This window comes from Narcine bancroftii, chromosome 4 (assembly GCF_036971445.1).
Source record: "Narcine bancroftii isolate sNarBan1 chromosome 4, sNarBan1.hap1, whole genome shotgun sequence".
Classification (NCBI taxonomy): domain Eukaryota; kingdom Metazoa; phylum Chordata; class Chondrichthyes; order Torpediniformes; family Narcinidae; genus Narcine; species Narcine bancroftii.
The window spans coordinates 177,457,363-177,480,113 of NC_091472.1; the positions used below are offsets into that span (position 1 = coordinate 177,457,363).

At 39.6% G+C, this 22,751-nt stretch overlaps 1 protein-coding gene across 2 annotated transcripts in view; it reads right to left on the minus strand.

The window, feature by feature from the left end:
* Positions 1-22,751, minus strand: part of fbxw8 (F-box and WD repeat domain containing 8) — a 205,994-nt gene that overhangs the window by 160,991 nt on the left and 22,252 nt on the right. For both annotated transcript variants that reach the window (XM_069933151.1, XM_069933150.1), the window contains exon 4: positions 21,926-22,014. In XM_069933151.1, coding sequence (XP_069789252.1) covers positions 21,926-22,014 — 89 coding nt within the window. The remainder of the gene's footprint in view (positions 1-21,925; positions 22,015-22,751) is intronic.

Here is a 22,751-nt window from a genome sequence, read left to right on the forward strand (position 1 = left end):
TTTAATATGTTCCTTTAATCACATTTTACAATTCAAAGTTTTGAAACTTCAATCGATCTGAAGATATTGAATAGGAGAAGCTTCAGATGTTCAGAGCACAGTTGAATTAACAGGTTGTAATTTATTTTTGGAAAGAGTTACAAAAGTCAAGTTTCCTCAAGATCCAAATATCTTTGACACAGAATTGAAATTGAAATTAAATAAATAATTTGTTAACATTTGTTAAAATAGCCCTAGCGGTAGCTGGAAAATGTGTTGCAGTAACTTGGAAATCAGATGCGTATTTGGGAAAGGGCCATACTAAAAAAAATTACATATAATTTATGCAATAAATTTGAAATTTTTCAAAAGATTTGGTAATCCTATTTACAAATTGTAGAAATTAAGTTGTAATCACCCAACCTGAATCTTCCGACTTCTAAAAATTAAAATATGCAAGACTTTATTTGATAGTTTTAGTAAGTTTTCTTTTTTTTCCTTCTTTTCTATCGGGCTGTTGGGGGAAGGGGGTGGAGGATGGGAGGGGGAATTTTTAAAAAATCATTATATATTAATTTTTAATAATTTTGAATAAGAAATTTATGTACAAGTTTTTTTGATGCATATGTGAAATTAAATAAAATTTTCAACAAAAAAAAAGAATCAACAGGTTATTGTTTAAATAGCACCATTTATTTTTAAGGAGACTTCAATCAAATCTAAAATTTTCTCTGTAGCGAACTTTGCCACTCTTTATAGAGATTTGAATTGAATGGATCAATGTAATCCACTTTATTCAATAAAGCTAACATTATTAGCTCTGATGGAACATTAAGATTTACTACTCCAAATTGGAGTTGAGCTTTATTAACAATTTAGATTTCAAATTTATTGTCATTGTACCTACATGACATCACATACAACCCTGAGATTCTTTTTCCTGTGGGTGAGGCAGAATTACCAATAATTGGTATTGCAAGAAAAAAATGTACACAACATACACATGTAAACAAATAAAGAATTGTACATAAACTGAGAGGAAAAAAATCAATTAAGTCAAAAGATTCCTTAAATGAGTCCCTGATTGAGTTCATTGCTGAGGAATTTGATGGTGGAGCGGTAGCAGCTATTCCTGAACCTGATGGTATGAGTCCTGTGGCAGCTTTACCTCTTTCCTGATGGTAGCAACAAAAGCAGAGCGTGTACTGGGTAGTGTTGATCCTTGATGATTGCTGCTGCTCACTGACAGTAGTGTTCCCTGTAGATGTCCTTGATGGTGCAAAGGGTTTTGCCTGTAATGTCCTGGGCTGTGTCCAATACATTTGCAGAGATTTTCTCTCAGTAGTATTGGTGTCCCCCTATCAAACTGGTCAGCACACTTTCCACCAAACATTTGTAGAAATTTGCCAGGGTTTCCGATGTCATACCAAACCTCCGCAAACTCCAGAGAAAGAAGAGGCACTGTCGTGTTTTCTTTGTGATGTTATTACTGTGTTGGGTCCAGGAAAGGTCCGCCGAGATAGTGAATTCCAAGAATTTTAATTTGCTCACCCTTTGCACTTCTGATCCCCCAATGATCACTTGGTCATACATCTCTGCTTTTCCCTACCTGAAATCAACGATCAGTCCTTAGTTTTGGTGACACTGTTGTTGGTGCACCACTCAGCCAAGTTTTCCATCTTCCTCCTCTATAATGGCTCATTGCCCCTTTTTATACACCGCACTACCGTGATATTATCAGTGAATGTTAGATGGTGATGTTGTACCAAGCCACATAGTCAGAGGTGTAAAGTGAGTAGATCTGAGGGCTAAGAATGCAACTCTGTGGTGCTCTGGTACTGATGGAGATGGTGGAGAAGATGTTCTTACCAATCCTCACCAATTGTGGTCTGGAGGTGATGAAATCAGGGATCCAATTAAACAGTGGGGTGTTAACTCCCAGGTCTTGGAGTTTGCTAATCAGTTTGGTGTTAAATGCCAAACATCCTGATGTATGCATCTTTGTTGTCCAGGTACTCCAGGGCTTTGAGTAGTGCCAGTGAAATGGCATCTGCCATATACCTGTTGCTACGATAGGCAAATTGGAATGGATCCACGTCACCACTCAGATAGGAGCTGATATGTTTCCACACCAGCCTCTCAAAACACTTCATCACTGTTGATGTGAGTACCACTGATCGATAGTCATTTAGGCAGGTTATCACACTCTTCTTGGGCACCGATACGACTGTTTGAAACAGGTGTGTACCACACTCTGCCAGAGTGAGATGTTGAAGGTATCCGTGAATACGTCGGTAAATTGGTCAACACAGATTTTAAGTACTCGGATGAGTACTCCATCAGGACCGGATGCTTTCCTCTGATTCACTCTCCTGAAGGCTGCCTGCACATCATCCGTGGATACCGACAGGAGAGGATCATTAGGACACATGGGGGTGCGCAGTGGTGGTTCTTCCTTGTTCTTATGGTCAAATGAGGCATAGAATGCATTCAGTTCATCTGGGAGTGAAGCCTTGCCATTGCCTGAATTTATGTGAATTAAGCCCTGCCACAACTGTCGTGTATCCTTCGTTGTTTCCATTTTGGGATTGTCGAGGGTAGTAGATATTTATTAGGAATGGATCAATATTCAATTACCACTTCATTATCGGCATCAAGAACTCTCTGAACATTTATGGTGTCTCTACTTCATTCCAACAACTGATAGAACCATACAGCAGAGAAACAGCCCCCTTCAGCCCTTCTAGTCTGTGCTGAACCTCTTTTTCACCTAGTCTCACCAAACTGCACACCCATACTGCATAGCCCTCCATACTTCTTCCATCCATGTATCTGTCCAAATTCTTCTTCAATGTTCAATATTTTTAATAGATTTTGTCAAGTAAATATTACATAGGTACATGATAATAAAGTATTAACAAATCACATATAATAATTAAAAATGGTGTTAAGACCTATGTTACACTGAAAAGAGAAAAAACCTAAAGAAAAATATTAGACTAATTGTCAATCTCCTCCCTTCGGAGGCTACTGGCTAAACATAAACAGCCCACAACCTAATAATAAAAGGGAAGGTGATCAATGGGATCAAAAAAAAGGAAAAAAACTGAACACATTTAGAAAATAATTAAGAAAAGAATCCCATCAGGAAACAAATTTAAGATTCATTTCGGTAGTGGAGCATCTAATTTTTTTTAAAAGTCACACATGCCATCATATCGGACAACCACTGAGTATGAGTGGGAGGGCCAGCATCTTTCCATCTCATTAATATGGCCCTTCTTGCAATAAAGGAGGTGACGGCAACTACATGGGATTGTGAAGTAGTCAATATCAGAGCAAGAAAAGGATTTGGAGTCAAAGTAATGTCAAGAACTTAAGACAAAAATTGGTATTACCTTTACTAAAAAATTTAATAATTTGTTTAAAGAAAAATGTCTTACCTTAATGAATCATGTCAAGAAGTCCTTGACACAGTGGTGCCCTCTTTTGATAACATTTTAATTGGAAGCATCAATATTATTAAGATGAATATCCTACCTAAATTTTTATATATTTTTTAAGCTGTACTGGTTTTTGTTTCCATATCCTTTTTTAATTCACTGGACTCTCTCATTTCTTCTTTTATATGGAAAAATAAGCACCCCCATCTTAAAAAAGTTTTTCTTCAATATATATTTTAAAAAACAAAGCCTTGGCATTAACCTACATGAGGTTTTATTACTGGGCAGCCAATATTAAATGGTTTTTATTGGATCCATCATCTGGAACATTGAAGTGCTTTAAGATGGATTAATTTAGAAATTAAATCTACTCAAAAGTATTCTCTTCTTTCGATGCTTGGAGCACTGCTATCTTTTACAGCTTCCAAATTAACTGATAATTTTGTTGTCAGCGATACATTGAGAATCTGGTTTTAATTCAGAAAACATTTTGGGTACCAGAGATTTTAATTAATTAGTCCTATTTTAGGTAATTCCTTCTTTTTACCTTTGGTTCAAGATACTGGTTACCATCAATGGTCAAATTTAGGTTTCTAATCTTTTCTAGATTTTTTAAATTGACCAGAATCTTGCTTCTTTTGAATAATTATCCACCAAATTTAATACCTAAACATTACTTTTTTCATTATTTACTTCTTGAATTCTTTGATCTTTCGGCTCCTTCAAGATTTGGAACCTAATATGATAGGGAAGATTTATAATTTTAAACCCGATCACAAATGACTGTGATCATTCCTTTATGAACTACTTTTAAGACCCAAGGAGGGACTATGGGAACAAGATTTTCAACAGTTAATTTCTGAAATTACATGGGACTTTATTTTGAAGTGAGTGCATTCATCCTCTCTTTGTGCTAGACCCTCATTATTACAATTTAAGGTAGTACACCGGATCCACTATTCCCAAGTCCAATTAGCTAAATTCTATTCTAATCTTTCTTTTAAATGTGCTAAATGTTTAACTTAAGAAGGTACACTGTACCATACGTTATGGTTATGTCCCTCTCTTTCCAATTTTTGGGAAGGTGTATTTTGTACCTTGTCTTTAGTTCTTAACATTATTTTGACTCCAAATTCTTAAATGTTGAGCCTGCATTCACCACCTCAGCTGGCAGCTCGTTCAACACTCCCACCACTCTCTCTGTGAAGATGTTCCTCCTCATGTTCCCCCTAAACATTTCTCCTTTCTCTCTTAACCACCCCCAGTGGACAAAGCCTATCTACATTTACTGTCTATCCCCCTCATAATTTTAAACACCTCTATCAAATCTCCCCTCATTCTTCTATGCTCCATGGAATAAAGTCTTAATCTATTTAACCTTTTGTGTAATTAAATTCCTACATCTTTGCAACATCCAAGTAAAATCTTGTCTACACTCTTTTTATCTTATTGATAGATTTTCTGTAGTTAGGTGTCCACAACTACACACAATACTCCAAATTTGGCCTCACCAATGTCTGATACAACTTCACCATAACATCCCCAACTCCTGTACTCAATACTTTGGTTTATGAACGCCAATATGCAAAAAAGATCTCTTTACAACTCTATCCACTGTGACGTCACTTTCAGAGATTATATATCTGTATTCCCAGGTCCTTTGTTCTACTGCACTCCTCAATGCCCCACTGTGTGTGCCCTTTCTTGGTTTGTCCTTCCAAACTGCCACACATCACAGTTGTCTGTATAATATTCCATCTGCCATTTTTTTTAGGCCCATTTTTCCAGCTGATCCAGATTTCTCTGCAAACTTTGAAAACCTTCTTTGCTGTCCACCATGCCTGCAATCTTAGTGTCATCTGCAAACTTGCTGATCAAATTTATTGCATTATCATCCAGGTCATTAATATAGGTGACAAACAACAATGGTCATACCATTGATCCCTGAGGAACATCACTTGTCACAGGCCTCCAGTCTAAAAAACAATCATCCACCACAACTCTCTGGTTTCTCTGTCCAGCCATTGTTGAATCCATTTTATTACTTCACCATGAAAAATGAGCATCTGAACATTCCTGACTGACCTCCCTCGTGGGACTTTGTTGAAAAGCAACTACCTGATATTACAGCAGATAGCTTTTCCAAATGGAGCCAATTAATTATGCCAAATTCCACATAGCTTGGATTGAAGGTTTTTGTATCTGACTGAAGTAAATAAACTTTTTATAATGTGTCCACTCAACTGTCAGACAGATACCTTGTTTTCAATTTGTGAAATACCAGGAAATAGTGCACTGTAGCAGCTCACCAGATGTTTAATTGAACCAACTCGGGATGTTCCGAGTGGCGTCATGATGTCATTTAGAACATGCGGGGTTTTAAAAAGCTGCGGGTGACTGAGTAACGACTTCTAGTGAACTTTGACTTAACTACGTCTGATCATTTTATCGTTCTTCATTTCATACTGCGACACAGTTGCAACAGTGGTGACCCCGAAGGGCCCAAACGGATTTTGGACCAACATGGACAATGCAGCAGTTTCCCTCAAACTGCCCATCTTTTGGACTATTCAACCTGAAGTTTGATTCGGGCAGGCTGAGGCACAGTTCCACATTCGCAAAATAGAAGTGGACACCACTAAGTACGACTGGTCGAGCAGTGGATTTCCTTCGGGACCTACCAGCTCTCGGCAAGTATGAAGCCCTAAAAGCCCTCCTTCTCTGGATTTACAGTCACTTACGGCGCTAGCAAACTGCATAGCATCGCCATATTGCTAGCCTGGGGGACCGCGCCCCTTCGGAATTAATGAATGACATGCTGACCTGGCAGACAGTCATAGGCCTTGTTTGCTCTTTGAGCAGTTGTTTTTAGAACATATGCCAGAAGACAACCACCTCACGTTGGGTGACGAGGACGTTGATAACCCTTGAACAGTGGCTATCCGTGCAGACATTCTGTGGCGCGTGAAACAGCAAGGCACAAGGTCCACAGAAATTAGTGCTGCGTCACACCCAAAGGCCCAGGCTTCACGAGTTCCGGCGACAAGGGTGCATGTTCCCCCGGACAAGTTGCGGCTTGCCAAACAAGTTACACAGAATGGAGGAACTTAGAATCATACACAGGTCTGATAGATACATATGGTGCCCAAAGCCACGGAAGGCTGGAGACCTTGCGAGGTTTACAGGCATCTCAAGGAAATTACCACTGCAGATCGCTACCCAGTTCCTCAAGTGCAGGACTTTACAGCTAATCTTCATGGGGCCAGGATATTTTCTAAAATTGACTTGGTGGGTGGGTATCACCCAAGACCACCATCATAACATCGTTTGGCCTCTTCGAATTTTTGAGACTACCTTTTGGGCTTAAAAATGCTGCACAAACATTCCAGTGACTAACGGACACAGTGGGGTGTGACATGGACTTCCTTTTTGGATACTTGGATGACATATTTGTCACCAACCACTTCCACAAAGAGCACCTGCACCATCTGCATTTACTCTGCTGCCACCTACAGGAGTTTAGGCTAACTGTGAACCCTGCCATGTTCAAATTCGAGCAGTCCTCTCTCAAGTTCTTGGGACATCAGATCAGCACCCGGGATACTGTTCCATTGTTCCAAAGGCAAAGAGGGTAGAAAGCAGCATTAGAAATTGACCATCCCCACAAATTTGTGACCTGATACAATCAAAAGATTCCAAGAATTTGTGGGGATGGTCAATTTCTATTGCTGCTTTCTACCCTCTGCAGCTCATGTTATGAAACCCCTCTTTAACCTTATGTCCAGCGGTGCCAAAGAACTCGAGTGGACAAAGAAGGTGATGGTAGCATTCCAGCAGACCAAAGTCACCCTAGCGAATGCAACATTGCACCAACCACATTGACAATAGATGTCACAACCAATGGACAATGGAAGCCTCTAGCGTTTTTTAGTAGGCATTTCTGTTCTCTGGAAACAAAATACAGCACATCCAAAAGGGACCATCTAGTGGTCAGACTCTTAGGCAATTTTTTTTGAAGGCAGGGACTTCTCTGTTTTTACTTACCATAAACCACAAACGATTGTCTTCACGAAGGCATCAGATCCCTGCTCAGCCCACAAGCAACCCCACTTATCTTATGTATCTGAGTTTTCAACCAGGATTAAACATATCTCCGTTAACAGTAATGTGGTGGCTGATGCCCTGTCCTGCTCCTTCATTCAAGCAGTTCGTGCCCTCTCTCTGGGTGTAGACTACATGGCGCTTGCCAAAGCCCAGAGCCAGAATAATGAACTCCCAGCTTTATAGAACTACTGTCACGAGCCTGCAACTTGAGGATGTAGCCTTTGGGGCACAAGGTACAACTCGCCTGTGTGATGTTTCCACAGGTCAACCTCACCCTATCATCCCTACCGCATGAAGACATTGCATTTTCAATGCCATTCGTGGACTGTCCCACCCCTCCATTCGAGCTAAGGTCTGTTTAATAGCCAACAGGTTTGTATGGCATGGACTCAAACAGCAGGTCACGTACTGGACAAAGACGTGCACGGACTGCCAATCTGCTAAAATCCAAAGGCACGTGAAGGCGCCGTTTCAGCCTTTCCAGCCACCACAGTGCAGATTCGACAACGTGAACGTCGACATTGTCGGCCCACTTCTGGTGTCACGAGTGTCTAGGTACTTTTTAACGGTCATCGACACATTTACTAGGTGGCCGGAGCCAATTCCTATGGCAGACTCATCAGCCGATTCATGTGCCAGAGCTTTTATTTCTGCCTGGGTATCTCATTTTGGCCTACCCAACACATCACCTCGGACAGAGGCCCATAGTTTACCTCTACAATCTGGGACGTTTTGTCACAACTGCTGAGAATGCAGCTCCACCACACGACAGTCGAATGGCCTGGTGGAGCGGTTCCATAGGCACATGAAAACTGCACTGATGACCCACCTCCAGGGTCCTGATTGGGCGGACGATCTGCCCTGAATCCTCCTGGGAATAAGAACGTCACCCAAAGAGGATCTCAACTCATCAACGGTCATTGGTTTATGGAGGCCAGCTCATTGTATCTGGGGAGTTCGTGCCCATAGCACGCGGATAGGAGTTGCCACTAACCGAAGTCTTAGGCAGACTGCGGGAGTGGCTTGGAAAATTAGCCCCAGTTCCCATGTCAAGGCATGGAACAGTGACACCCTTCATCCCAAAGGTACTCTGGAACTGTTCGTTTGTGTTTGTGCGTTGAGATCCACAAGGCCTATCCTTACAGAGGCCATGCGAGGGCCCCTTCAGAGTGCTATGAAATAATCATACAATTTGTATACTGAACATTGGAGGGCATACAGAACATTTATGATTGACTGACTAAAGTCCACTCATCTCGGCCTTGATCGGCCCTTGCCACAACCCCTGGTGTGACGGTGCAGACAACCGCCCAAGAGCAGTGGGCAGTAATGGCATCAGAGGTTTAGCCTCCTATCACCAGCGGTTTGGGGGAAGGGGGGTCCATGTAGCAGCTCATCAGAGGTTTAATCGAACCGCCTCAGGAGGTTCCAAGTGACGTCATGACGTCACAATGCAATGACGCAATTTGGAATGTGCGGGGTTTTCAAAAGCTGCCAGTGAATGTTTAAGTAACGACTTTTACTGAAGTTCGATTTGACTTTGTCTGATCATTTTCTCGTTCTGCAACACAGTTGCTCCAGTACTAATTACCATGTCCCACTATTGCACACATATTAGTCATACAGATGCAAAATGTCAGGAGAACCCTGATAACTCCTAAATTAAGCAATTAAATCTAGGCTAACAGAAAGGTTGTTCAGCTCTGAACTGGGGATTGTCATTTAAACTTCCTGGCCCCCAATTCTGTCTAACAATACCTTGATAAAAATACTCAAACATGGAGAATGGACATGAACAAGATCTGGCTTTCACTTCATGTCAGCCCACTCTAAACCATCAAATAATATAAGTTGCTATTTAAATAAAATATTGGAAAGTGCATGTTGTGGATTTTTCAACATTTGCAAGACAAAAACTGTAATCCTATTCATTGGAGATCTGCACACTCAAGCAATTTCCGAAACCAATCAGTAACACTTCAATAAAGAAGCATAATCAGGATCTAATATCTCAACAAGCAGACTATACTATATCTTTTGAAATTGTTTGCCCATAAAGACAAGGATAATAACACAAGGAGTGGAATATTTCCCGATTTTAACGGTAAAGGTTCCATTATTGTCAAGTAAAACTACATTTTAGAATGTAACATACATAGAAACCTTTAACTTTTGACTACCATAAGGCAGACAGAGTTGCCACTTTGACAAGCGCCCATCACAGAAATGTACAGCACATGGTGTTCCTAAGCGGTCTCCCCTCCAAGTAGTGACCAGTCCCGTGGCTGCTTAGCTTCTAAGATCAGACAATCCCAAACACATTCTGCCTATTAGGAAAGGGGAAATAGTAACTTATGGAAGCAATTTACACTGTAAACACAGTGAAAAGCTCCTTCTGTATGATTTGCACAAACTTCAGAAACAGGTAGCTCAACATCCATTTCTAACCGACACTACTCCATAACCTACCAGAACCTAAATGTATATTGCTTAATTAATTTCACACAGCACCTTGAAAATAAATAGCTTCTCTTTCATCAATCTTGGTGAGATTTTCCAGTGCAGACACTTTTTTTGATGCAATTGCGATGATAGGAAATAAAGAAAATGTACGACACAAACAGTGGTTAAACGATTGTGAAAAATGTCTTTGTTCTTTTCTGGGTTCAAAAGAGTTAAGAATTCAATTTATAAAGTATTTTTGTTATATTTGTATTAATTTTCTCAAAGAGAATTCATACCCAAAATTGTTTGTTGTTTTGCTTGCATTTGGGACCTCAGTATCAATGACATTACAAATGATTGCCAAGCCTTGGAGAAAGCAGTGTGAGTTACCTTCTTGAGTAAAACCAGTCTGCATGTCAGATTGGGTGCTTCAGAATTTTGACTCCACAACAATGAAGATCAACAAAGTATGTATATATCAGGGCAGGGTACAATTTGAAGGAGGTAGCATTTCAATGTTCTTGTCATTGACAGAGATCACATCTTTGGGAGGTGCTGACAAAAAAAAAGTTGCATTTGTGGACATGATGTACTGCTGATCAGTTACACCAATGGTGGGAAAGGAAACATGGTGCTAATCAATCAGACTGAGAATACTGTGATGAAGATGAATTTGGCCATATGAAATTTGTCCTGTTGTTTGTCGGACATACTTGCTATTGTACTGCCCCAGCAATTGCTCGGGAGCACCGATAATTCTGGAGTGCAGGAACACAGTCTAATGTAACAAATGAATGGCTGAAGATTCTGAATTTAAATGCATGCAGGACAAAAAATAAAATGGATGATCTTGTAGTACAGATACACATTGAAAAGTATGACGTTCTGGCTGTCACGGAATCGTTGTTTAACGATAGATGTCATCGGAAGCTGAAAGTCCAAGGATACACAGTGTATTGAAAGGATAGGCAGGTAAGCAGAGGGGATGGCATGGCTCTGTTGATAAAAAACAAAATTAAATCATTAGAAAGAGGTGACATAGGATCAAAAGATATAGAATTATTGGGGGTTGGGATATGGACATCAGCAGATAGAAAAGACGTGTGAGAAGGGCAATGCTATGGTCATGTCGAAAAACACAAAAGTCTGCAGACACTGTGGTTGAAGTAAAAACACAATGCTTAAGAAACTCAGCTGATCAAACAGTATCCTTTGTATTGAAAAGATTTTAAAAAAATTTCAGACTTGAGCCATTCAACAAGGTATTGAAAAATATCGGCAGGTGTCAGAATAAAAAAGGTTAAGGGGAAGGAGCATGGTCACAAAGGTGAGGGTGAAAGACAGCAAAAATCAAGGGACGGAGCGATGACTGTGAATAAAGAGGGAAGGGGTGGAGAGCTGAGGGAAAGAAATAAGGGGGAAGGAAGGCAGGTAAACAGAAACCAAAAAGTCAATGTTAATGCCATCTGGCTGGAGAGTGCTCAGATGAAAAATCTTCCAATTTATGATAAATTGGAGGATCATGTACTATCCTACCAAACCTACCCATACGTTGAAGGATGGTATGTACAATTTTTCTAGTTTATGCTAACCTTCTCTCCTTTCCCTTCCCTGCCTTCTTTCCCTCAGCTCTCCAACCCCTTCCCTTTATTCACCTAGCCATCCCTCCTCCCCTGGCTGTTGCTGAGCCCTCCCTCCCATCTCACCTATTTTCTCCTTCCTTGGCAACCACTTTTTATTCAGATGCCTGCTAATATTTTTCCATAACTTGGTGAAGGGTTCAAGCCCAAAACTTTGGTTGTGTATTTCTGTCTTCTGTCTTTCCCTAACATCGAAGTACTCGAGATGGCAGAGGCCGACAGCATTGAGTCCACTCTGCTGAAGATCCAAATGCACTGGGTAGGTCACGTCTCCAGAATGGAGGACCATCAACTTCCCAAGATTGTGTTATATGGCGAGCTCTCCACTGGCCACCGTGACAGAAGTGCACCAAAGAAGAGGTACAAGGACTGCCTAAAGAAGTCTCTTGGTGCCTGCCACATTGACCACTGCCAGTGGGCTGATATCGCCTCAAACCGTGCATCTTGGCGCCTCACAGTTCGGCGGGCAGCAACCTCCTTTGAAGAAGACCGCAGAGCCCACCTCACTGACAAAAGACAAAGGAGGAAAAACCCAACACCCAACCAACCAACTTTCCCTTGCAACCGCTGCAACCGTGTCTGCCTGTCCCGCATCGGACTTGTCAGCCACAAACAAGCCTGCAGATGACGTGGATATTACCCCTCCATAAATCTTCGTCCGCGAAGCCAATCCAAAGATATGAAGGACATTGTTTGACCAGCTGAGTTTCTTCAGAAATGTGTTTTTACAATGTTATGGTAGTCATGGGGAGTTTAACATGGAAGTAGATTGGGAAAACCAGGTTGGGATTGGATCTCAAGAGAGAGATTTCATACAAAGCCCACAAAAAGGCCTTTCAGGGAAATTTGTTGATGAGCCCATAAAGGAATTGACTGTACTGAACTGGGTGTAGTGTAGTGCACGTGAGGTGTTCAGAGATCTTAGAGTAAGGGTACCATTAGGGGGCTGTGATCACAATGTGATTGAGTTTAATTTGAGATTTAACAAGTGGAAACAGAAGACAGATGTGTCATTATTTCAGTGGAGTAAAGGGAATTTCAGTGGCATGAGAGAGGAACTGGCAAAAGTAGATTGTAAGAAGGGGAAACAGCAGAGCGGCAATAGATGGTGATTCTGCAAGAAACTGAGAAGGTGGAAGATATATGCGTACCAAAAAAGAGGAAATATTTGAATGGAAAGATGTCACAATTGTGGTTGATGAGAGAAGTCAAACCAAAAGAGAAGGCAGACAATGAAAATAAATAATTGGAAGATAGAGGATTGGGGTTTTTAACAAAGGTAACTAAAAAAGACTCATAAGGAGGTAAATTATTAAGTATGAAAGTAGGCTAGCAAATAATATCAAAGAGGACACAAAAAGTTTCTTCAAGTACATAAAAAGTAAAAGAGAAGTCAGAGTAGATATAGGACAATCAGAAAATGATGCTGGAGAAGTAATAATGGGAGACAAGGAGATGGTAGAGGAACTAAATGAGTATTTTCCATCAGTCTTCACTGTTGAAGACACTAACAGTGTGCCAGTTGTTGAAGGGTATCAGGGAAGGGAAGTGAGTGCAGTTACTATTTAAAAGGATAAAATGCTTAGAAAACTGAAAGGTCAAAGAGTGGATAAGTCTCCCAGATGAGATGGATTCCACCCTCAGGTGCTGAAGAATCAATAGATTCTGACATGGTCCTGGAGGACTGAAAAATCGCAAATGTCACCCCACTATTTAAGAAGGGAGCAAGGCAGCAGAAAGGAAGTTATAGGCCGGTAAGCCTGACATCAGTGATTGGGAAGATGTTGGAGTCTATTGGAAAGGATGAAGTTATGGAGTACTTGGAGGAGCAAGACAGGAAAGACCAAAGCCAGCATGGTTTCTGGCTTAAGTGAAAATCTTGCTTGACAAACCTATTGGAACTCTTTGAAGAAATGACAAGCAGGCTAGATAAAGGAGATGCAGTGAATGTTGTGTATTAGGATTCTCAGAAGGCATTTGACAAGATGTTGCACATAAGCTACTTAACAAGAGCCCATAGTAATAACAGGAAATATACTAGTGTGGGTAGAGCATTGGCTGATTGGCAGGAAGCAGAGATTTGGAATACAAGGATCATATTCTGATTCTAGTGGCATTCCATAGGGATCAGTGTTGAGGCTGCTTCTTTTTATGTGGTATATTAATGATTTGGATTATAGAATTAATAGTTTTGTAGCCACATTTGCAGATAATATAAAGGTAGGTGGAAGATCAGGTAGTGTAGAAGAAACATAGAGGGTGCATAAGAACTTAGATTAGGAGAATGGGTAGATAAATGGCAAATGAAATATAATGTTGGAAAGTGTATGGTGATACATTTTTAACTGGGATGAAAATTTAAAAATACCCAGATACAAATGGACCTGGGAATCCTTGGACAGGATAACCTGAAGGTAAACTTACATGTTGAGCCAGTGGTGAAGAAGGAAAATGCAATGCTGGCATTCATTTCAAGAGGAATAGAATATGAGCAGGGATGTGATGTTGAGGCTAGAAAAGCCACTAGTGAAACCTCAATTCCAGTATTGTGCCCCTCATTTAAGATGTGCTGACATTGGGGAGGGTTCAAAGGAGGTTCACTTGAATGGTTCTGGGAATGAAAGGGTTATCGTATGAGGACCATTTGACAGCTCTTGGTCTGAATACAGACCTCAATTCCAGTATTGTGCCCCTCATTTAAGATGTGCTGACATTGGGGAGGTTTCAAAGGAGGTTCACTTGAATGGTTCTGGGAATGAAAGGGTTATCGTATGAGGACCATTTGACAGCTCTTGGTCTATATTCAATGGAATTTAGGAGAATGAGGGGGATCTCATTAAAATATTTCAAATTTTGACAGGCATGGACAGAGAAGATGTAGAAAGGTTGTTGTTTTTCATGGTAGGAGAGTCTCGGACAAAATGGCAGAACTTCAGGATTGAAGGGTGTCTGCTTGGAACCGAGGTGTCAGAATTTCTTCAGCCAGTCGGTGGTAAATCTGTGGAATTTGCTTCCATAAATGGTGGGGCAGATTTGATGGGCTGAATAGCCTATTTCTGCTCCTATATCTTATGGACAATATGAATCAAGGGGGTTGAGGGGTATGGGCCTAATGCAGGCAAGGCCTAAAGCAAGAGGGCTGTTGTTTGGAATAGATAAGCTGGGCTGTGGGCTGTAAAACTCAATGAATCTATGATTATTTGTTTCCCAACCCATGCTGGAATGAATTAATGTCAGTCTATAATGGTTCTAAGTACTTTGTAACATGGCAAAAATAGATCTTCCACTCATTGCTTTAGACACTATAGAATTACAAGTTCTTCACTTTTTTCCTCCCCACTGCAATCCATCATAATTTAGTTTGATTTACTGGTTCTGCGATCCTCAACTCGGCCTGTGCTTGGAGCTCTTGCTATTTAGCAGTCCAGTATTGCAGCTTCAGCAAGTTGGAACCTAATTTTTAAACTACGGTATATACGGTTGATCTCTTTGGCATATTCTTCAAGTTGGCTCCAAGATTCAGAAGTAATAGCAGAGTGACATGTCTGACAGTGATAGACGACAACAATCATCCTGCTGGTAGATCACCATATCTCAAAGATGCCCAGTTAAGCTGTGACTCTCTTCCAACTTGGATATAAATTGCTTGTGAGGAAGGCTTTGCAAGGGAGAAAACTGAGGAAGTTGGCACTGAGCAGGTGGAAGCCACAAGATGCAGCAAATCTGGTGCATCTTGGCAGATCTGCCACAACGTGACCATCATTTTGAAAAAAATCCTGTTACTGTACGTCAAATTTTAAATCCAAACATTTTCACAGCAACTAACTACAGGCTAAATAGCTTATGGTAGCATGTTTTTTTTTCCCCTCCCCTTTCTACAGTTGTAGTGCCCCTATTATATCAAACAATGCAACAATTTCTTAGAGAATTTACATTTCAAGCCAAGCCAACAAACTCATTTATTCCCTTACTGCTCAAGGATAGTAAGACCAGTAGAATGTTATCTTCACATTTTACTTCAAATGTCAAATTATGGTTTGCTGTCGGCTCCACTGTGAAACACAGCAATTCTTTACTCTCCAAGTGGAAACATACTGGACATATTACAACAATCTTTGTTAATCCTGTGTCCAATCAGAGTACTATGAGCATGCACCATTAATTAAGACAGCCAAAATAAAATCTTGAAAAATTTTGAGCACCAGAAGGTTTTTAAGTGGAGGTTTTTCAGCAAGTTACAGGTAGACATTAGAAAAAAAAGATACACATTTGTGTACAGCTTCTTCCCTGCTGCCATCGGATTCCTGAATAAACAATGAACCAGACACCATCTTACTTTTCACGCATTATTATTATTATTACTTTATTTTTTATAGTAATGTTGTAAGATGATTATAATATGTATGTTTGCCCCATGATGCTGCCACAAAACACCGAATTTCATGACTTGTTCACGACAATAAATCTGGATTCGGATTCTGTATTACGTCACTTTTAGAATATCCCAAAGCTATTTCCACCAAATTCAATACTTTGGTAGCCTACTGACTGTTGAAATATTGGAAACTGTAGAAAGATTCCATAGCTATCTGCTAATAAACGTTACATTCTCATGTAATTCACAAATGTAATAAAAAGTGGTTTTCCTCCATTAATCTTCGTCCGCCAAGCCAAGCCAAAGAAAGAAAGAAAAAATCAAGGGTAAAATAAAATCAGCAAACAAAGAAAACAAAATGTGCAATTTTAACATTATTACTGATTCAACAAACATGCTCAAAATTTTATGAGTAGTGCTGTCATTTCTGACCTCAAACAATTGCAAGCATTAATTAAAACATATAGGGTCATACAAGATCAATTTTCACATTGTAACACAATAAGTTTAAGATGATCCTAAACTCCAAAACAGCCACATCACCACAAGGTCAACTTTATAAAATAATCCATAGCTGCACAATCGTGCAAATAAGTACTTCAAATGAGAATCAAAGGTTCAGAAGGTTCTTTTATTGTCACATAATAATACATTAAAAGTGTATCATACAGGATAAACCTCAATTTTTGTCTGCCATAAGGCAAAGAGTCACCATGAACATTGTCCAGTGCCCCTCACAATACTAAAAAGAGAAGCAAAAGAGAGTCCCGTCAGAGACTCCAGTTCAAACCATCAGCAACCCGAGCTCCAGATCCAAACCTCTAAAACAATCAGAAAGTGTTCAACAACAGAGGCCCTGGGTGGCCGTGGCAAGATGGCGTAAAGGGAAGACGTGCAGTTCCACCTTTCCCCAGTTAGGCTTATAAATACTCGATTTTAAAAGTTGTAAAAGTGATTAAAAATAGTATTTACAGACTTTGGAATAGTGGAGGATTGAAATGGCTACAAACGTGAAGAAATCAAAAACTCAGTTACAAAAGAAATGACCTTATAAAAGTGTCGAAGAATTGAAGCTTACCTACCAAGTTGAAACCACGGAGTCGTTGACTGGAGCTCCCAAGCCTCAAAGGACCCCTGCTCGGCTGAGTATTATGCCGGCGCCGATCGTGCGTTCGCATGATGGCGCCGGTTCTGTGATAAGCTCGGCCGGCCCTGACTCGCGGCCCTGTGAGCCTGGGCGTGCAGGCAGATCGGCCAAGTGGGGACAGACGCGCGACCCCGCAGTAGTGCCTGGTGCTCTAGGGACACGCAGTGTAGTGTCAGAGGATGCACTTGCGCGGTCGGTGACTCTTCCGGGCATGAGTGATGCGTCGCGAGTTCGGGAATTATTAGAGAAGGTGTGGGCTGTGGGGGAGCCCAAAAGACGGTGGGCTGACGAGGTCGGCACGCTGATGACAGGTATTCAGACCCGCAGCCGCACTGGAAGAGGAAACATCGTGTCAGAAGAGGAAGAGAGCCCAGTGCTATTGGAACCAACACAGGAAGAATGTATGGGGACTGGGACCAGAGAAGGTAGGCCTCAAGGAGAAGTGATGGAACCTAGACTGGATTCTGTGTTTACAATATTGGAAGGGATTGCTCATCAAATGGAAAATATGTCAATGCAGATGTCTACTCAGATAAATCAAGGATTTATGGAAGTGAAAACTAAAATGAACAGTATATGTGAAGAGATGACTTCTATGGAGAAAGATATGACTGTAGTTAAAAGTGATGTTAGTAGATGTATTAAAACAGTAGACACTGTATAGGATAATTTTTTTTAAATTGAAGAAGCTTTTTTTGAATGCAAGAACAAAGTGGATCGTAATAGAGAAAAAATGAAAAAAGTTGAGGATTCTTTTGTGGATTGGGGGATTCAGAAGAAGGAATTATTGAAGAAGATTGACTCATTAGAGAATAAAGGTCAAAGAAATAATGTAAAAATAGTAGGTCTTCCAGAGATATGGAAGGTTCAGATCCGGTAAAGTTTTTTAAGAAATGGATTCCTGAGGTACTGGGCAATGAATTTTTTTCCGGATGGTTTGGAGCTAGACCGGGTACATAGAGAACTGCGGAAAAAACCATTTCCAGGTCAACCACCATGAGCAGTTTTGATTCGTTGTTTGAAATATCAGGACAGAGAAATGATATTACGAGTTGCGGTGCAAAAGGCGCGGCAAAATCAGACTTCAAAATAACAGAGTGTTTTTCTACGCTGAACTGAGTCAAGAAATTATTAGAAGGCGCCGAGAATTTAATTCAGCTAAAGAAGTATTGTGGCGAAAGGATTATAAATTTGTTTTTCGTTACCCGGCTGTATTGAAAGTTTTTTTATGGGAATTTCCAATCTCAATTTTTTGAAAATGATCATGATGCACTAATATTTGCTAATTCATTGCCTGATATGCGAGGAAGTGGACGGTCGCCATCATCGTCGCCTAAAAGGGTAAATGGAAATGGGAAGAATGGAAAACACGGAAAGAATGGAAAGAAAGTTGAATTGACCCAGTCTTCTTGATATTGATGACCCGGAACAATCATTGGGACTGGAATCATTGGGTTGAATATATTTGATGAAGTACTTTGTGAAAGTCTGACTGGGGGGGGTGGATGACATTGAGACCTTATAGTCATCTGCCACTAGTGGGTTTTACCACACCCAGATTTTTAGGGAGTTACTACTTTCTAGTAGTTTGTTGGGGGGTAGTATATTGTGTTTCTATCTCTTTGACTTTTTGGAATTTTTATATAGGAGGGAGGGTTTAGAATATTAAGGGAATTAGAAAGGGGAGCAATATTTTATAGTAGTGTGAAATATAATATTAAAGAAATGTCTAATTTGAATTTTGCAACTTTTAATAATTTAATTGAATAATCCAATTAAGCATAAACGAGTATTGGCCTACATTAAAAAAAGTTGATACTGCTTTTTGCAAGAAACGCACTTGACTGAAAAAGAACACTTGAAATTGAAGAGAGATTGGGTTGGTCATGTGTTTTCTTCTTTTAATTCTAAGGCAAGGGTGTAGCGATTTTAATTCATAAGAAATTACCATTTGAATTGGAATCATTTGAAGGAAATGCTAGGAGGGTTCTGATGGTGAATTGTAAAATTTTTGCTGAACCATGGACCTTGTTAAATATTTACGCACATAATGTAGATGATGAACGGTTCATGTCGGAGGCTTTTTTACTGTTAAATTAGGCCAATTAAAATATTTTGATTGGCGGAGACTTTAACTTTCTTTTGGATCCTTTATTGGATAGATTTCCGAAAAGTATAAGGAAATCAAATACAGCAATACAAATAGGAGCTCTGATGAAAGATTTGAATTTGGTTGATATTTGGAGGAGAGTAAATCCTACAGAGAAAAATTTTTCTTTTCATTCATCTAGACATGATTCATTTTGTAGAATAGATTTTTTTTGGTATTGGCACATTTGCAAGGTAGAATACTACAGGCAGAATATAAAAGTCAGGTTATATTAGATCACTATGTTGTTTTTCTCCTGTGCAAGTCAAGAAGTGGTACAATTGTCTTATAGATGGAGGTTTAACACAATGTTACTGAGAAACCAGAGTTTATTACTTTTGTTAAAGAACAAATTACTTTGTTCTTGGCTGAGAATATTAATTCAGTAAGTAGTAATTTTGTATTGTGGGACGCTTTGAAAGCATATTTGCGTGGGCAAATTACAGTTACATTACGAAAATTAAAAACAATATGTGGCGGAAAGTTTAACATTGGAGAAACAAATTACTAAGTTGGAAAAGGAATTTCAGAAAGATGTTACAGAAGATAAAAAAGCTGCTTTAACGAAGTTGAAATTACATTATAATACATTACAAACTTACCAGTATGAGTGTTTAATTCACCGATCTAAGCAACTTTATTATGAACTGGGTGAGAGAGCTCATAAGGTATTAGCATGGCAATTAAAAACGGACAGACATCGCAAACTATTAATGCTGTTAAAAAGAATTCAATGGTTACCTATAAACCTCAGGAAATTGAAAAAATATGGGTTTAGTAATTCGGACTCTTGTTTTAGATGTGGATTATGTACTGGAACTTTTTTTACATGCCGTTTGGTCTTGTGTTAAAGTACAACCATTTTGGGAAGGAATTAGGTTGGTTTTGGAAAAATTATTTAAAATTAAATTACTATTAGATCCATCAATTTTTTTTGTTAGGCTATATGGTCTCTTTGAAGGGATTGGGGTTGGATAAATTTCAAATTGCATTTGTACACTTAGTGTTGTCTGTAGCATGAAAATGTGTAGCTAGTACTTAGATAATGTGGAGATTAATATAGCACATTGACATAATGAATTGAGAGCTTGTATTACTAAGGAAAAAATTACATGTAACTTGCATAATTACTCCTTTTTTGTTAAAATGTGGTCTTCCTATTTGGAATATATGAATTTGGAAAAACTCTGAAATATTGTATATATTCTACATTTTATTTTTATATTTGGCTCCCCTTACGGGGGCTGGCTGAAGGGGTGGGAGGGGTTTTTGTTTTTTTTTAAATAAAATATATATATATAAATTGATTTCTTTCTGTTGTTCGATTGTTAGTTGTTCAATAATCTTTTAAATAAAGTTTTTAAAAAAAAAACAACCGAGGCCCTTTGAAAGCCCTTCATGCCCTCAGCCCTCTCTCAAATCCTGTTTCCAGTCTGGTTTCCAAGAACCAGTCTCCAGCAGCCTAGAGCCTGTGAGAGTCCTTCGATTGCAAGTTACCCACACCCCGCAGCCCATGTGGGTCCTTCAGCTGCTAAGGCTCTTGCTGGTCTGCTACTGTGAGCACCATCCTGTAGAGTTGCTTCCTTTGCTTCTCCATCTCAATGGGAGGTGTTTCTCTGTTTCTAGTGTCCTGCATTGGTCCCATAGAGTTTGCAACTCCTCATGGTATGCTATCAGGCAAAGGCATCACCATCTTGGGCACCGACCTCCACAAATTCAGTAAAAAAACCACCATTGTCATCTTTAACTGGCCATTTGCAGCTTGTACAGAGCTGTTGGTATCAGCACTGGGGAAAAGGACCCTGCACACCAGCAATGTGTCTCCGCTCCCCCGGGTCTGCACTAGCAACTGCTTCAGCAGTGCTGCTATTTTTTTCTTTACTTCTAGCAACGAAAATAATGCATTGGTCATTCTCAACTGATATTCAGTCCTGCAACAGATCTGGGTTTCCAAAGGAGTACATGCATCATTAAAACCTTGTGGCAAGGATCCACCAAGTAAGCTTGGGGAACAGAAAGAGTCCTATGATTATGCAGTAGCTAGAGGAGGTACAAGGGAAGAGGCAGAAACTCAACTGTGCAATCTGACTCAGATTCAACCTTGCAAATCCTTTTACAATGTGGTTTTTCAACACTTTTAAGTCAGAAATGCAAAGAAATTGCATTTCTATCCATTTTATTCTGAGCTGTAAAAAGTACCAAACTTCAATTTAGAGACTTAACTGAGTCTCCTTCCTACATGATACAATAAAATGATCCAAAAACAAAAGAGTCAAACTAAGATTATGAAAAGCACCTATTCCTTGAATTAAACAAAAATTGGCTTGGCCAGATGAAGTTTAATCTGGACAAGTGTGAATTATTGCACTTTGGAAAGTCAAATGCAAGGGTAAGGAAAAGAATAAACTATTAAGAAAATGCAATGAAATTGCATGCATCAAATTATACATGCAACTATTAACAATATTTTAAAAATTTCAAAAGCATTTTTGTCTCAAATTTATATGGCTCCCACCCTTCAGAGATTCTAACTATTAATTACTCGAGGGAATATGTTAATATTTACACAGTAATAATGAACTCTACTGTAATATCACTATAAGTTTGCAATATTCAAATACTTAAGTTATACTGTATTCTTACCCAGAAACTACCATTCCATTGTAAGAATGTGCATCGCATAATATTCCTCCGACATCATAATGTAACTGGCTTGTGGCTCCAATACGATTCTGTTGGAAATTAGAAGGTCTCGTAGAATATTAAAAAAATTGAAGCAAATAATATTTATTTATAATTTTTCCAACAAATCTTGGCATTGATGCTCATTAAAAGATTCAACGCAAAACTGGATTTGTGTGTTCAAAAGTTCAAATTTATTGTCAAGAGTACATTCATGACATCACATACGACCCTGAGTTTCGTGTGGACAAGTCAGAAATACCACTTATTGGTAGTGCAAAAAAACTGTATTCAAGATGATAAATATACATGTATGCAAATAAGAACTTGACTGTGCAATACAGAGAGAGAAAACAAATCAATAAAAAAAGTGCAAGAGTCCTTAAATAGGTCTTTGATTGAGTTTGTTGTTAAGGAGTCTGATGGTGGAGGGGTAGCAACTGTTCCTGAACCTGGTGGTGCGAGACGTGGCACCTATACCACTTTTTTGAGGTAGTAGTGAGTGCTGCCTGGTGTGGTTCCTTGATAATTGCTGCTACTCTCTGAAGGGAGTGTTCCCTGTAGTTGTTTTCGATGGTGTGAAGGGTTTTGCTATTATGCCCTGGGCTGTGTCTTCTATCTTTTTCAGGGTTTTCCACTCAGGGGCATTGGTGACCCCATATCAGACCATGATGCAGCCAGTAAGCATACCTTCCACCACACATCTGTAGGAATTTGCCAGGTTTCCCAAGTCATACCAACCTCCACAAACTCCTGAAGAACTAGAGGCACTGATGTACTTATTTCT